Raw genomic sequence first — 16888 nt, forward strand, 5'->3', positions numbered from 1 at the left:
TGGGTAGGCTAATGCAACGAAGCCTCTCTGCTAATATTTTGAAGCAGGTAATGGAATAAACAGTAGGAAAAATGAGCAGCTGAGATGTCTGAAGGGAAGACCATCTCAGGTAACATACGGAGAGTAAAGGCCTTGAAGCAGAGACCTGGAATATAACCAAGGAAGCAATCATAAGGAAACCCTTGTGACTTCTCTGCACGAATGAATTTTGAAAATAAAAAGAATTGAAGTCAGAGGTCCAACATAAATGACTCAAGTCTACAGAACGGCCTACAAATCTCTAGAGCTGCACGATCCAATTCAGTAGCTACTAGCCACATGTGGATATTAAAACTTGACTCAAATTTAAGTAATATTTGAAATTATTTAGGTCTACAACTACACTACAAGATCTTAAAAGCCAGATGTGGATAGTGCTGGGCAATGCTAAAGTATTTTCATCTCAGAAACGCCTTTAGAGTGAATCAATGGCTCACCTGGGGATGATTGTCCTCCTTCTCAGGGGACATTTGGTAGTCTGGAGGTATTTCCACTTGTATCAAGCGAGAGAAGGACACACTACTCTTCGTGGAAATGTAGGGATGATGTTAGGCATTCTGCAATGCAGAACTCAGCCTCTGCAGCAATGAAATATCCTGCTACAAATCGCAATAATTCTGTATTTAGGAAAAACTAACCGGAATCCGGTTTCTCCTACTTATATTCACAACACAAATCACTTTCTAACCCGAGGTGTGTTTGTGTATGTATATTTCTCCCACATCAACCAAGCAACCACTACCGCAGTGGGAGATTACAGTCACTAATTCAAATCATGCAGCCAGTGGCACAGTCCCTTTAGTTGCAAATCTGAAGGCCCGGGCTGTTTCGGCTGCACTTGTGATCAACCAGCTGCAAACTGGGGCTCCACTACCTCATCCTTGGGCTCAGCTGTAATCACGTACGACGTGGGGAAGCGTGTGATAACGGACATGCGCGTTATCGGCCTTTTTAAACGTTTTTCTTCTCAGCGTGGCCTTTAAAAGTGTATTTTTAACTTGCGTAACTAGAGAATACCAAGGCTCCGGCTCACCTGACTCACAAGTGGCCAGAGGTAAGAGACGTTCAAACGCTCCCGGGCCACCACAGGGGACGAGGGGAGGAAGGGAGGAGCGCTTCCGCCCGCTAGCCCCGCGGGACGACGGGAGCTCGGCCGCGTTCTCCACCCCCTCGGCACCCGCCCACTTCCGGGGGAGGCCGTGCTCGGGAGCGTAAAGGCTGCTTTCTAAGCAGCCATCGAGAGGAAGGGGCGTGCCCACGACGCCTCTTTTCCGCGCGATCGGTGGCACTCTACCCCAAGGCAGCCCGGAACCACAGCTCGGCTAGCCAGGGCCTTCCTCGGCGGCCTTTCTGAGTAAGCGCTTCCGCCCCAGGGAGGGGGCGGGAGGGCGGGAATCATCGTGACCCTTCCGGGCACGAGCGGCTGGCGAGGCACTTCCGGTGTCTGTTGCCAAGGCGCCGGCCGGCCCGCGGGCCGAGAGGGCGACAGTAGTGGCTTCGTCCTGCGCCCCCTTCCCTGGGGGCGAGATGTCGGGGCTCAGCCACTTCGAGACGGAGGGCTGCCGTGACCTGCTCGGCCTGCTGGACAACGACGAGATCATGGCCCTGTGCGACACCGTCACCAACCGCCTGGTGCAGCCTGTGGACCGCCAAGGTAGCGAGCGCCGGCCGCGCAGCTCCGCCGCTTCCCCCCGCGCAGGTTCCGGCGCCCGCAGAGCCTGCTCCCGGGGGCCCGGTGGGTCGGGCGGCGGAGGCGGGCTTTGGCGAGCGGGCAGCCCCGGGAACCTTGGCTGGCGCGGTGACCCGGGTCCGGGTCAGCCGTTCCCCCCTGACTTCCGTGTGAAGTTCCTGTCATCCGAGCAGTCGGCGGCTGCCCCGGCTGTGTTCTCCCACACCCCCACCCCGGAAAGGGGGAACGTAAACACCTCTAGTGGGGCTCCCAGGGAAATACCCATTGCAACCTGCAAAACGCTGACGGCTGTCATCCATGTATGCCAAGGAATGCTCAGCCTCTTCGTCCTGCAGATCAAGTTGGGAAGTGGCGAAACCACAAGTTGTTTTTAATTAAAAAATTAAATTTAGGGCAGGGCGGTGGTGGCGCACTCGGGAGGCAGAGGCAGGAGGATCTATGTGAGCTCCAGGCCAGCCTGGTCTACAAGAACTAGTTCCAGGACAGCCTCCAGAGCCACAGAAAAAACCCTGTCTCGAAAAAAAAAAAAAAACCAAAAAAAATTAAAAAGCTATTTTAAAGCGTTTAAAACATTTTTAAAGCGTTTAAACATACATATGTATATGTATATATGTTTAATTTATAAAACAATAAAAATGCCCTTACTAAATAGACCAGTGATATGTATGTTGTAAAGAGAGGGATAGAAATGACAGTCCCCTCCCTCGAGTGTAACGTAGTAGCTCCCCTGAAGTGGGCAGGGAAAGAGATGAGCTTCAGGGAGGTTTGAAATAGGGGCGCCAAAGATCCTGTGTGTCCCGTGGAAGGTTTGTGTAAAGAATGCATTTCTTAAGATTACTTTATGCCATTTTGCAGTCGAATTACTGAAAGGTACATTTTAGTCTGTGTTTTCAGCACAACTTTCTAAATTTAGAAAACAACTTCCTGATCCTGCCACTGAGCAACCTTGATTATCTTTAGAATATGGAGTTCGACAACATCCCTTGGCATCTCAAATACTGTCCGTTTAGTCACTTTTTCAAGGGTTATAGATTTTAGATATTTGGGGCATTGAAATACATTTTTTTTTCTGGGTCCAGAGTTTTCTTATTAAAACAACTCTTATTTCCTTATTTTGGTTTGGGGGGACAAGGTTTCACTGCATCCCTCGATATCCTGGACTTGGCTTTGTAGATCAGGATGGCATTGAACTTGGAGAACCGCCTCCTCTGCTTCCCAGGCTTCACCACCATTACCACCACCGCCAGCAGCAGCAAGGTTAAGGACGTTTAAGTATAAAGGATTTAAAAGCTTGCTTTCCAAAGCCATAGCCATTTTATACAAAAGCAGGTATCACAACAAGGGCTTAAATACGTTTCAGAAAAAGTTTTGCTGATGTTGGGCAAATTTACAAATGCTTTGAGATAGTCTATTAATTCTTGTTTTTTTTCCCCTAGACGCTATTCATGCAATATTAGTTTATAGTCAAAACGTAGAAGAACTTCTGAGGCGCAAAAAAGTCCACCGAGAAGTCATATTTAAGTATTTGGCAACACAAGGGGTGGTTGTACCTCCAACTACTGAAAAACACAATCTTATTCAGTATGCAAAAGGTTATTGGGAAAACCAGACACCGAAACTGAAGGAGACAGCAGAACCGGTTACAAAGACAGAGGATATCCAGCTCTTTCAACCGGTATACTAGATTTTTGCTTAGTTCTGAGTCCTTGTTCTGTCTGAATCTGCAGATAATCCTAGATCCACGGTGCATGGTTCATAGTACTTGTCTGTTCTAGTGTTTATCTCCTTTCCGTACTTCAGACCAGTGTAAGGCAGCTTAGACACAGAATGCTTCTCAGATGGCTGTGGCCTTCAGGACAGTGTATTCCGTTTCTCACAGATGACAGCTGGTGTATGTTCAGAAAATATGAGAATAGCTTCATTTTAATCGGAGCTCTGTTTCTCATGTGTTTGTACTTTAAAAGAAAGCTCATTGTAAATTTCCTTTCTCATTTTGTAAGACTGGCAGTCAAGTAATAATTTTGTTTAAGAAACTTAAAAAAATGATTTCCACTTTTTTTCCAGTTAATCCTGGATGCTCAGTGTGTGTGTGTGTGTGTGTGTGTGTGTGTGTGTGTGTGTGTGTGTGTGTTAGTGTGTTAGATACTGAGTACTTAATGGTGATAAATTGAACTCAGGATAGTTACTATGCTTTCATGTTAGGAAAGGGTGTTTTAGGTCTTATTTACTTAATATATTGAAAAAAAGACATGCTCATAGTGATAATATGTTATCAAGCTTATTGTGAAGACTGGGAATATATACTTAAATATCTCATTCTGTGCCAAGGAGGTAGTCCATTTAGCTTACAATATGACATAATATCTTATTCTTGCTGAGACACTGTTATGGGAATACATAGATGCATGAAGTCTAGTTTATAGGGTATGTTTTATAGTAATATTCCATTTTAATTAAAAAATTAATAGTATTAATTCTAGTCATAGAAAATGACCCATGTCAGTCACCTTTAGAAGTTTATGTTTAAAGAATTTTTTTGGCTTTGAATTTTTTTATTTTCTTTTGTCTTTTTTTTAATTTAACTTTTTTAAATGTTACTCTTGGTTCCCTCTCCCTCCCCTCCTCCTCCAATCCTCTCCATCCCCCACCCCACTGCATCCTGCCTCCACTCCCCAGGGAGGATAAGGGCTTCCATGAGGGATTTTCAGAGTCTGTCACATCATCCCGAGCAGGGCCTAGGTCCTCCCCCATGTGTCCAGGCTGAGAGAGCATCCCTCCATGTGGAATGGGCTCCCAGAGTCCCTCTATATGCCAGGAACAAATACTGATCTACTCTCCAAGGTCCCACGGGTTGCCGAGGCCTCTTCTCTGACACCCAGGTTCGGGGGGGGGGGGGTTGTCCGGATCAGTCCCATGCTGGCCTCTCAGGCATCAGTCTGGGGCCCACATGTTTCCCCCTTGTTTAGGTCAGCTGCCTCTGTGGGTTTCGCCAGCCTGGTCTTGATTCCTTTGCTCATCACTCCTTTTTGCAACTGGGTTCCAGGAGTTCAGTTCAGTTTTTAGCTGCGGGTGTCTGCCTCTGCTTCTTCCACTGGATGAGGGTTCTATGATGGAATATAAGGTAATCATCAATCTCATTATCAGGGGAGGGTACTTAGGTAGGTTTAATGCCAGTTGGTGTCATCCTTGTAGATCTGTGAAAATCTCACTAGTGCCAGATCTGTCCTCCAACTTATAATGGCTCCCTCTATTATGGTATCTCTCATCCTCCCCTCCCCTCCCCTCCTCTCTCCTCTCTCCCCTCCCCTCCTCTCTCCCCTCCCCTCCCCTCCTCTCTTCCCTCCCCTCCTCTCTCCCCTCCCCTAGTCTCTTCCTGCTCTCCTGTTTCCTCCTCTTCCCTCCTCTCCCCCCTTCTTTCTCCCATATCCCTTTCCCTCCCCCCCTGCTCCCAATCCAATTAGGAAATCTCCTCCCATAACTGATTTCCATTTTCCTGAGGAATCTCCATACTGATCTCCACAGTGACTGCACAAGTTGGCATTCCCACCAGCAGTGGAGGAGTTTTCCCCTTTCTTTACATCCTCTTCAGCATAAATTGCCATTGGTGTTTTTGATTTTAGCCATTCTGACAGGAGTGAGATGGTATCTCAGAGTTGTTTTGATTTGCATTTCCCTGATGGCTAAGGATGTTGCACACTTTCTCAAGTGTCTCTTGGCCATTTTAGACTCCTCTATTGAGAATTCTCTATTTAGTTCTGTACTCCATTTTTTAATTGGCTCCTTTGGTGTTTTGGAGACTTGCTTCTTGAGTTCTTTGTAAATTTTAGAGATCAGCCCTCTGTCAGATGTGGGGTTAGTGAATATCTTTTCCCAATATGTGGACTGCCTTTTTGTCTTGCTGACTGTGTCCTTTGCCTTACAGAAGCTTCTTTGTTTCTGGAGGTCCCATTTATTAATTGTCGATCTCAGTGTCTTTGCTACTGGTGTTATGTTCAGGAAGCAGTCTCCAATTCTTTCAAGGGTACTTCCCACTTTCTTTCTTTTTTTTTTTTTTTTTTTTTTTTTGGTTTTTCGAGACAGGATTTCTCTGTAGCTTTGGAGGCTGTCCTGGAACTCACTTTGTAGACCAGGCTGGCTTCGAACTCACAGAGGTCCGCCTGCCTCTGCCTCCCGAGTGCTGGGATTAAAGGCCCACTTTCTCCTCTAAGAGATTCAGTGTGGGTAGATTGATGTTGAGGTCTTTGATCCATTTGGACTTAAGTTTTGTGCATGGTGATAGATAAGGCTTTATCTGCTGTTTTTCACATGCCAACATCCAGTTATTTCAGCACCATTTGTTGAAGATGCCTCCTTTTTTCCATCGTATAGTTTTAGCTTCTTTGTCAAAGATCAGATGTTCAAAGGTGTGTGGGTTAATATCAGGGTCTTCGATTTGATTCCACTCGTCTACCTGTCTGTTTTTGTGCCAATACCAAGATGTTTTCAGGACTATAGCTCTACAATAGAGCTTGAAGTCAGGGATGGTGATGCCTCCTGAAGTTCCTTTATTGTACAGGGTTGTTTTGGCTATCCTAGGTCTTTTGTTTTTCCATATAAAGTTGTATCCTTTTGAGGTCTGTGAAAATTGTTCTGGGTATTTTGATAGGGATTGCATTGAATCTGTAGACTGCTTTTGGTAAGATTGCTGTTTTTAATATGTTGATCCTATCCAAGAGCATGGGAGATCTTTGCATTTTCTGGTGTCTTCTTTAATTTCTTTCTTTAAAGACTCAAAGTTCTTGTTATACAGGTCTTCCACCTGTTTGGTTACCATTACCCCAAGATATTTTATGTTGTTTGTGGCTATTGTAAAGAGTGATGTTTCTCTGATTTCTTTCTCATCCTCTTTATTGTCTATATATAGTAGGGCTACTGATTTTTTTGAGTTAATTTTGTATCCTGCCACTTTCCTGAAGGTGTTTATCAGTGGTAGGAGTTCTCTAGTAGAATTCTTTGGGTCGCTTACGTAGATTATCCTATCATCTGCAAATAGTGAAAGTTTGACTTCTTCCTTTCCAGTTTGTACCCCTTTGATCTCCTTTTGTTGTCTTATTGCTCTAGCAAGGACTTCAAGTACAGTATTGAAGAGATTGGAGAGAGTGGACATCCTTGTCTTGTTCCTGATTTTAGGGGAATCTGAGTTTCTCTCCATTTAGTTTGATGTTAGCTGTTGGTTTGCTGTACATAACTTCTATTATGTTTAGGTATGTTCCTGTTATCCCTGATCTCTCCAAGACCTTTATCATGAAGGGGTGTTGGATTTTGTCAAAGGCTTTTTCAGCATCTAGTCAGATGACCCTGCAGTTTTTCTTTTTCAGATTGTTTACATAGTAGATTACATTGATGGATTTTTGTATGTTGAACCATCTCTTCATCCCTGGGATGAAGCCTACTTGGTCATGGTGTATGATTTTTCTGATGTGTTCCTGGATTCAATTTGAGTATTTTATTGAGTATTTTTGCATCGGTGTTCATGAAGGAGATTGGTCTGTAAATTCCCTATCTTGGTTGTGTCTTTGTGTGGTTTGGGTAGTAAGGTAAGTATAGCCTCATAAAAAGAGTTTAGCAGTGATCCTTCTGCTCTTATTGTGTGGGACAATTTGAAGAGTATTGGCATTAGCCTTTCCTTAAATTTTGGTAGAATTCTGCACTGAAGCCATCTGGTCCTGAACTTTTTTTGGTTGGAAGGCTTTCTATGGCTGCTTCTATTTGTTTAGGGGTTATAGATCTGTTTAAATTGCTTTTCTGTTCTTGACTTAATTTTGGTAAGTGATATCTATCCAGAAAATCATCCATTTCCTTAAAATTTTCCAATTTAGTGGAGTACAGATTTTCGAAGTATGACCTGATGATTCTTTGGATTTCCCCAGTGTCTGTTGTTATGTCCCCCTTTTCATTTCTGACTTTGTTAATTACCATGTTCTCTCTCTGCCTTTTGGTTAGGTTGATAAAGGTTTGTCTATCTTGCTGATTTTCTCAAAGAACCAACTCTTTGTTTCATTGATTTTTTTTGTATTGTTCTCTTTGTTTCTACTTTATTGATTTCAGCTCTCAATTTGATTATTACCTGGAGTCTCCTCCTCCTGGGTGAGTTTGCTTCTTTTTTGTTCTCGCGCTTTCAGGTGCTCTGTTAATTCTCTAGTGTAACTATTCTCCAGTTTCTTCATGTGGGCACTTAGTGCTATGAACTTTCCTCTTAGAACTAACTGCTTTTAGAGTGTCCCATAGGTTTGAGTATGCTGTGCCTTCATTTTCATTGAATTCTAGGAAGTCTTTGATTTCTTTCTTTATTTCTTCCTTTACTTAAGAGTGATGCAGTTGAGTATTGTTCAACTTCCATGAGTTTTTGGTGTTCCTGCAATTTGTGTTGACATTGAATTCTAATTTTAAGCTGTGGTGGTCCGAGAAGGTACAGGGGGTTATTCCAATTTTTTTGTATCTGTTGAGGTTTGCTTTATTGCCAAGTATGTGGTCGATTTTAGAGAAGGTTCCATGTGGTGCTGAGAAGAAGGTATATATATTTTTTGGGGGGGGGAGTGGAATGTTCTATAGTTGTCTGTTAAACCCAATTGGGTCATAACTTCTATTAGTTTTATTGTTTCTTTGTTAAGTTTCTGTCTGGTGGACCTGTCTAGTGGTGAGAGTGGGGTGGTGAAGTCTCCCACTATAAGTGTGTGGGTTAAATGTGTGATTTGAGTTCTGGTAATGTTTCTTTTATAAATGTGGGTACCTTTGTATTTGGGGCATAGATGTTCAGAATTGAGATTTCTTCCTGATGGATTTTTCCTATGATGAATATGAAATGACTTTTAATTTTAATTTGAAGTCTATTTTGTTTGATATTAGGATAGCTATGCTCGGCTTGCTTCTTATGACCATTTGCATTTTTTAAAAAAAGTTCTGACAGGCCTCTTCTGTTTAAAAAATAATAGTCATTTTATGTTAGAGCAGATACCATGAGTGATAAGAGCTTACTTTTCAATAGAATTTATAGTGATGTTAGAAGAATGCAAATTCCTCATGATTTTTAATAATTCCTGCAATTGTCTTATTTTTATAATCACCTTTATTGACATTTAATTTACAGTCAATAAAGGATCCATTTGAAGCAATTGTTTTAAAGTTTTTAGAGATGTGTATAGTCAAAGAAAAATAATATATAAGCCATTATCATTGACTATTCATTGATATTTTAAAGGGTTTTGTTTGTTTTCATTTTTCTTAACTTTTTCTAAGATCAAATCAAGGAGACTGCATATAACATTCCTGTATTACTGTTTTATAATTGGTTTTGAGTAGAGAGAAATGTTATATGTCTGTAACCTCAGCACACAGACAACAAGAGATTTGATGATTGCCAGTTTTAAATACAGAGTAAGACCCCTTCTTAGGAGAAGAAAAGGACAAAAGCTCTAGGGAATCTGTCAGGTTTGGTCCCAAGCACGTCAAAGAAAAAGGATGAGAGGGGGTGGAGAGGGAGACTATGAGAATGAATGAACGAACGAACGAACGAACGAACAAATGTTAGGGCTGGTCTTGGAGTACTGTGCTCAGGCCAGCTTTCTGCCTCAGCCTCCTGAGTAGCTGGCACCTTAGCCATGGGCAGCTGAACCCAGCAGTAGCCTTGTAGGTAAAATTTACATTTTAAAATGTTTTCTTCCTTTTGGAAGGAAGGTTTCTGTGCTTGATGTTTAGTTCCCTTTGCTCTCAGCAGTAAGTTCACATAAGGAAACAGGCTCTAAAGGAACCTTCAGCTTACTTTGTTTGTTTTAACCAGCAGGTAAAAGAAGATAAAGAGGCTGAGAAGGTTGATTTCCGTCGCTTAGGAGAAGAATTCTGTCACTGGTTCTTCGAACTTCTTAATTCTCAGAATCCTTTTATGGGACCACCTCAAGACGAATGGGGCCCACAGCACTTCTGGAATGATGTTAAGCTTAGGTTTTATTATAGTACCTCAGAACAAAACGTGATAGACTACCATGGAGCAGAAATTGTGAGCCTTCGTTTACTTTCATTAGTGAAAGAGGAATTTCTTTTTCTCAGTCCCAACCTGGACTCTCAGGGACTAAAATGTGCTTCTTCTCCTCATGGATTAGTTATGGTCGGAGTTGCAGGGACTGTCCACAGAGGAAATACGTGTTTGGGCATCTTTGAACAAGTTTTTGGACTTATCCGTAGCCCTTTTGTGGAAAATACTTGGAAAATCAAATTTATCAACCTGAGAATTATTGGTGGAAGTTCCCTTGCTCCCGGAACAATTCTAAAACCAGCTGTTACATTTGAACAGAGTGACCTGGAGTCCTTTTACAATGTAATCACTTTGTATAATAACCCTGTAGTAAGACCTAATGTAAGGCAGGCATTGGATAGTGGCAATGGAGATCAGGTTTTATGTAGTGGAGATGAGGCGTTGTTGAACAAAAAGGAACGGAACTTGCCTAACCCTCTAAAGCACTGAGCACTGACCGTTGGCTTGAAGTAGCTGCAGAAACTGCCCAGCACAACACTGATCACCTCTCAGCGATTGCAGATGTGAGGATTGAGATATTTTAGCTGAAATACCTTTTGGACTACAGACTAATGTGAATACTTGCCTATTTCTACCCGAGTTACAACAAATGTTCTGAGAACTTATTGCGGTCCATCAAATAAATCCCACTTCAGATGTTGTAGATAACTGTGTGCCTTAGTGTTGTCTAAAAAATGCATTTTAGAAATACTTAGCATAAAAGTTTAGCCTGGGAAGAAAAGGTTAAGCTACCTTTTTGAAACTTCTCTTTCAAGTTAATTTGTTCTAGTCCAAGCAAATTTCTCAAAATCTGCTACTTTTCTCAACTAGTTTGGGCAATAAATGCTGTTCTCAACACAGACCTTATTACTCCTTAGGCTTCAGCTAATGGTTTTATAGAACATTTACTGTGATACCCGGAATATGAAAAATATGCTTTGAAATTTTAAAGGTGTACACAATTCCTAGGAAACAAATTACTGTTCTTCCTCGTGATTGGTGGTGGCAGAGGTTGGCTCTGCTCAAAATAAAAACAAAGCCCATTTAGAACTTACAACATGGGTATACAAATATGCATACGTGTATCCTAACAAAGTTCTTTTACCTCTGTGTTACTAGATTTGAGATCCAAAGTTGATTTGCCAGGTTCAAGTTTAAATTTCTCATCACCTGGTAACTATATGCTGATTCTGGATATATTGGTAATTTTGGTTTTTAAATTACTATTTGCAAAACTTTCCACGGAAATGGGGTTGTGTATTATATTTTATATTTAACTCTGATATCCTAGAGTGATTGATTATGAATATTAGAAGAGATAAGCATTCAAATCAGTGTGTTCTAACATAACTTAATAAAGATGGAAATTCTTTTTGTCTGTATTAGAATAATAAACTTTAGTTTCAGGCACAGTTCTTAAGGAGAGCTTTAGGCAGTTTAACCACCATCAAACATGTTTTCCCTTTGTGTGTATCGTCAAAATACTGTAGTTAGCTATAAAGAAGCAACAGTCTACAAAATGCTTACTATATGTTCATAAAGTAACACAACCAGGCCATAATTTACCCATTCTACCTCTACTTGGGTTTTAAAAACTGTTGATTTTCCTACTCATTAGGTTTTATGAATCAATATAAATATCACGAGAAAAGCATGAAATTAAAAACTATCCTTGTGCTATTTGTGTCAGTACTACAGAGAGATGATCTATAGTTATCTTCAGTATTAAACTTGTGAATGCATAAAAAGCCTAAAAAAGCTCAGTGATAATTTTCACCTTCAGTTTATAAACACTAAACAAATTTGAAATTGCTTATATTTGACTTAAGTTTAAAGACTGAAGGCAAATTACCCACTACCAAGTCCACCACCTGTCTGTTGAACATTTCTCTAACAATGGCCTGAGGAGGACTGGGTTTGAGGCTCGGTTGAATGAGTTCTTGCCTCACAGGAAGGAAGGCCTTGGGTGAGCACCAGCACCCCATCAGCCTTGTATGGCTGAGTACACCTCTAGTGCTGGTACCAGGGAGGCAGTCCCAATGTCAGACTGCTCATAGTCATCTTTGCTTATATAGAAATTTGACACCAGCCTGGGATACATGAGATCATCACCTCCACCCCCCCCAAATTACTGAGGACAGTTATAGAAGCGTTTATAAATTTGTACACTCTCCAGCTCTTCAGCTCTATTAATGTTTACTATGAGTACTATGCTTTATTCAGAAGCGAATGCATTTCTAGACTTGGCCCATCTGTTCATGACAGGGCTTAGTGCGTGTTGGCACATGTGCTTGCACTAAGTGCTCAGTATTTGCTAAATGGATAAAGGCAAAGTTATCCAGTGCTATATAGTTGTTCAGTTTATTTCTCACGTATTTCATGAAGTCTCTTCACATATTCTGGGCTGGCCTCAACTTCTTGTCTTCCAGTCTGTTTCTTCCCAGTGATGGCATTGCACACGCATGCCGCTGGAGCCAAGTAACGATACTGTCATTGGTAGAAGAGTTAAGGTCATAACTGCACTTTTGTAAAAGACAAAGAGACTGAAGCTCCAGTATTTAAGTTTCTCACGTTTTCATTTCATTTTATTGTTATGGAGATCGTGTATTTGGCCTTTTTTAAGTTTTGGTTTTAAACCATAAAGCCAAGGTTCATTCAGATTTTGTTTGTTTTCAGTCTACTATTTGAAATATCTTATTTGTATCTTTGTTATTATTAGTGTATAATGAATATGTGAATTTAAATGATGTGTATGTGTGTGCATGCATGCTCATACTCATGACACAGTATGTGTGGGGGTCCGAGGACAACTTTTGAGAGTTGAGAATCGGGAGTCCTTGGTTCTCTCCTTCTGTCTTGGGTTCCAGTGGTTGAAGTCAGGTTGTCAGGGCCGCACGAGTGCCTACATCTTCACAGCTGTCTCTGTACTCTTATTGAAGAACTTTAAGCTCTAGTCTGTAACTTCTCATGCAAAAAAGCTGGGTGAAACAGCTTTTGTGTCCTGTGGTTTTGACACTGCATGACATGGTGACTGCATAGGTTCTCAGACACTGATTTACTTTTAAAGAATTTAAAGTTTACTGGTGTGGAAATTCTCTATTATCTCACTTTCTTACCCCCCCCCCCAATGCTCATTGAAAAACACTATTCTTCAAACAAAAACCCTGGTGTATGTTTTTAAGAATATGTGTGGGTAGTAATTATATTTTTATTCATAGAAGGGAAAAGCTTGGAAATATTTTATTCTGGGAATTCGGGTTTTATTGTATCATATGTCATATTTTTAAAGAAGAAATTTGTGACAGAACAGGAGTGTAGGAAAAAGAAAAATATTGGCAGCCCAGGTATGATGGTGTACGTCTTTAATCCCAGCACTTGGGAAGCACAGACAGTTGGATCTCCGTGAGTTTAATTCAGCCTCATCTCTAGAGAGTTCCAGGCCAGCCGGAGCTACATAGGCAGTCTCTGTTCAATAAATAAATATAAAGGAAGAAAAAAATATTGATCTTAAAGAACACATTAGTGTTTGATCTTAAGCATTTTAATTTGGTAAGTATTTGTTGAGCTCTTGGTAGATGTGAGATATAATTTCTTATGGTGTTCCCCCATTACTTGTACAAAGTAATTACTATTTTAATAGTTTATTATATTACAGTATGTTTCTTTTCATTTATTTATCTATTATTTATTGGTTTTTCAAGACAGGGTTTCTCTTTGTAACAGCCCTGGCTGTCCTGGAACTCACTTCGTATACCAGGATGTCCTTGACCTCACAGACGTCCACCTGCCTCTGCCTCCCAAGTGCTGGGATTAAAGGTGTGTGCCACCACTAATCTGCCAAAGTGTTTTGTGATGTCTCCTTGATGCTCTTACTATCTAAACTATTTTGTTATCTACTTATCTGAAACTGGGTTGAGTCCTGGCTTGGACTGTGTCAGTGCTGCTGAAGGAATGGTGACCCTCTGGTCTGTTGGTTTGGAAATTCCATAGGAACAAATGCACAGAATGCTTCCCTTCTCATTCATGTGTATTTTATAGATTTCCCATGTAATTAATACTTTTCAAATTCTAAATGAAAATGATCTCCATAAAACTTCATTATTTAGATCTTTACTAATTTTAATAACTGAACTGGGTGTATGGTGCCCACCTTTAATCCTAGCACTCAGGAGGCAGAGGCTGGTGGATGGATGTCTGTGAGTTCAAGGCTAGCCTGATCTACATAGTTTCAGGACAGACAGTACTACATAGTGAGACCCAGTAAGTTATACAGCATAATGTTCATCTTGCTTCCTCCTGCATTTCACTTAATTGGAAAACAGATTCTTAAAGCACACGTAGGCAGAGGCTTCACTGTCTGTAACTACAGTTCCAGGGGGTCTGATACCATCTTCTTGCCTATTTACATGGTACACATACAAACTCATACAGGTAAAAAATAAAAATCTTTAAAGAAGTGTGCTTTTAAATGTGATTAGTATTTGAATTTTTTTTTTCTTTATTTCAAGGCAGGGTTTCCCTGTGTAGCTCTGGCTGTCCTGGAACTCAGTAGGCATACCAGGATGGCCTGAACTCACAGAGATCTGTTTGTAACTGTCTCTCAAGTGCTGGGACTAAGAGTGTGAGCCACCATGCCCAGCTAGTATTTCAGTTTTTATTTTCGGTGGCTAATACCCAGAAAATGATTTAACTTTTTTCTATATTATACTAGAACCAAAAAGGGAAAATGTATTAAGTCCTTAACATTTAGAAAAATGTATTAAGTCTATAAACAATATATATGTTCTCTAATCTTAAACTCTTAAAGTGATTTGCCAGGCTGTTTTTTTTTTTTTGTACTTGTTTATTATGTATTTCCGTGTTTTTAACCAAGAAAAGTGCAAAGTGGTTTGACAGAAACCGAATGCAAAAACAGTTGCAGGAAATCCTTTACTTCTGATGGTTTGACCTGGGATCTTTTGATGTGTAAAAGCAACACACAGAGTGTCTTTCAATTCCACTGCTGTAGATTCACGTATATACAGGGAGGATTGCATTGTGTAACCATTCTTGTAAATGAAATAATGGTGGACAGATTTGTGTGAATTTGGGAATGCAATGTGTGTGCCACACAAGAGATCCTGTAGGTAAAGTGTTTCCAATCATCTGAAACAAAGGAGGACACTGGTGACTATCTGAAGTGATTGGGCCTGAAATTCTTTTATGATTGGTCAAAAGTATAATGCATGTCAAATGGGCTATATGATGCAACCAAAAATTTATACTATTGCTTTGTTTTCTATAATAGATATTTTTGGCAATTCCATACATGTCGACATAGAATCTTGACCACATCCACCCCAACTTCTCTCTCCTAATCTCCTTCCCTACTACCCCCAGATAATCCCAACATATATCCTTCCCCCACCATGCCCCCGACTCCCTTTTTGTACTCATTGTCCAGTTGGGGATGTTTGCTGGGGTGCTGACTGATCTTGTTGGCTTTCCTGTGTGTAGTCTGCCGTAGCTGCAGTGAGTTCATGAGCACAGTGGCCACGCCATGTCCAGATGACAAGATTTCACATCCTTCTTCCCCATCCTGCAGCCACAGTACTCTTAAAGCACATTGACTTCCCTGGTGAGTGAGTTTCATAGCTAATTATGTCCCGTGTTAGATAACACTTGCACCACCATGCCAGGTAGATGAAACAAAAGTTAGAAGCATATTATAGAATGTTAGTAAACCATAAGTCACTTGCTAGAAGCTTACACAGTTCAAATATGAGGGAAAGCCGAAACTATTGGGGAAGTTTTATCAGCAGGAAAATAGCTGAGGCTAAACACGGCTCACCAGTAGACTCTTACTGCTCTAACAGGGGACTGAAGTTTAATTCTCAGCACTCACGTGGCAGTTCATAACCACCTGTAACTCTAGTTTGGGGGCATCTGGTGGCCTCCAAGGCATGCACATGGTATACAGACATATGTGCAGACAAACATACACATAAAAAACGTTTAAGACAGTATAACTGAATGTTGTTGCTGGTATTTTCTTTTACTCTTTTGTGCTCTTTTGGGGGGCCCACCACCCAGCCCCCAAATAAATCACACATGGAGGCTTATTATAAATGCTCAGCCTTTGCCAGCTTTTTCTTAAATTATCCCATCTACCTTTTGCCTCTGGGCTTTTTCCTTTCTTCTGTATATCCTACTTTCCCTCTTACTTCATGGCTGGCTGGGTGGCTGGTCCCTGATGGCTGGGTGGCTAGTCCCTGATGTCCTTCTCTCCTTGTTCTCTTTTGCTTATTCTCTGTTTTTCTTTCCTGATTTGTCCTATTCTCTCTGCCTGCCAGCCCTGCCTATCCTTTCTGCCTTGCTACTGGCAGTTCAGTGTGGGATAACTAAGCCTCAATGGGCCTGACAGCCGTCTTAGACAGATAGTAAGGGTGTGCACAGTAGATATTTCCTGACAGCTTTGACAACAGCAGCCTAGTCTGATGAGAGTTGATGTGGACCTAAGGACAGCGACCTCATCACCTCAGCAGATGCCAGCTCAATGGATCTCCTCCCCTGGGGCATGGTTGGGTGATACATAAGGTTTACCCCTGCCTGGAATAAACTGAACCTGTTGTTTCAACTTGTTCCCGATGCATGTGCCATTGGCGTCACACCTACTTTCCTCTACCTCCAAGGGACACCCATTGAGACTCTGCAACAGTTCAGCTCTTTATTAGATTGCCAGGTATTTTAGACAGGCAAGGAATCACAGCTTCACAGAGTTAAACAAATGCGGCATTAAAAAAGTAACACCTCTTTACATCGGTAAATGTCCCAGGAAATAAACAAACATAACACACCTTAAAATAATATTCTACAACGGAGTGCCAGTGTGAAAGAGCGATCTTGACTTGTGTTCTTCAAGTCACTCAATTCTCAAACAAAATGCATGGATATGAAACATTATCTGAAATAGTGTATTACATGTATAAATCAAAAGGCCTTAATTTTCTGTTCTACTTTTCTGAAACCCAGAAATACAGACAACAGCTTCATTAGGAAAGTTTTGGTGTGGACTAAAACAGCCCATCACCACGGCCCAGCAACAGTTCCTTTTCTCAAGAGTGATTAACTGG

The 16888-nt window shown here is 41.3% G+C and overlaps 1 protein-coding gene across 1 annotated transcript; it reads left to right on the forward strand.

The window, feature by feature from the left end:
• Window positions 1–1454: 1454 nt before the first annotated feature.
• Window positions 1455–10440, forward strand: CUNH3orf38 (chromosome unknown C3orf38 homolog). Its single transcript, XM_040750603.1, has 3 exons — window positions 1455–1693; window positions 3166–3404; window positions 9546–10440. The coding sequence occupies exons 1-3, from the start codon at window positions 1567–1569 to the stop codon at window positions 10224–10226; spliced, it is 1047 nt and encodes a 348-aa protein (XP_040606537.1). The 5' UTR covers window positions 1455–1566; the 3' UTR covers window positions 10227–10440.
• Window positions 10441–16888: the final 6448 nt, after the last annotated feature.

Source organism: Mesocricetus auratus, unplaced genomic scaffold, assembly GCF_017639785.1.
Source record: "Mesocricetus auratus isolate SY011 unplaced genomic scaffold, BCM_Maur_2.0 Super-Scaffold_100008, whole genome shotgun sequence".
NCBI lineage: Eukaryota > Metazoa > Chordata > Mammalia > Rodentia > Cricetidae > Mesocricetus > Mesocricetus auratus.

Coding starts and splice junctions, on each gene's coding strand:
- CUNH3orf38 (XM_040750603.1), top strand. CDS start 1,567: ATGTCGGGGCTCAGCCACTTCGAGACGGAGGGCTGCCGTGACCTGCTC. Junction 1,694..3,165: donor GCAGCCTGTGGACCGCCAAG/GTAGCGAGCGCC, acceptor TTTTTCCCCTAG/ACGCTATTCATGCAATATTA. Junction 3,405..9,545: donor ATATCCAGCTCTTTCAACCG/GTATACTAGATT, acceptor TGTTTTAACCAG/CAGGTAAAAGAAGATAAAGA.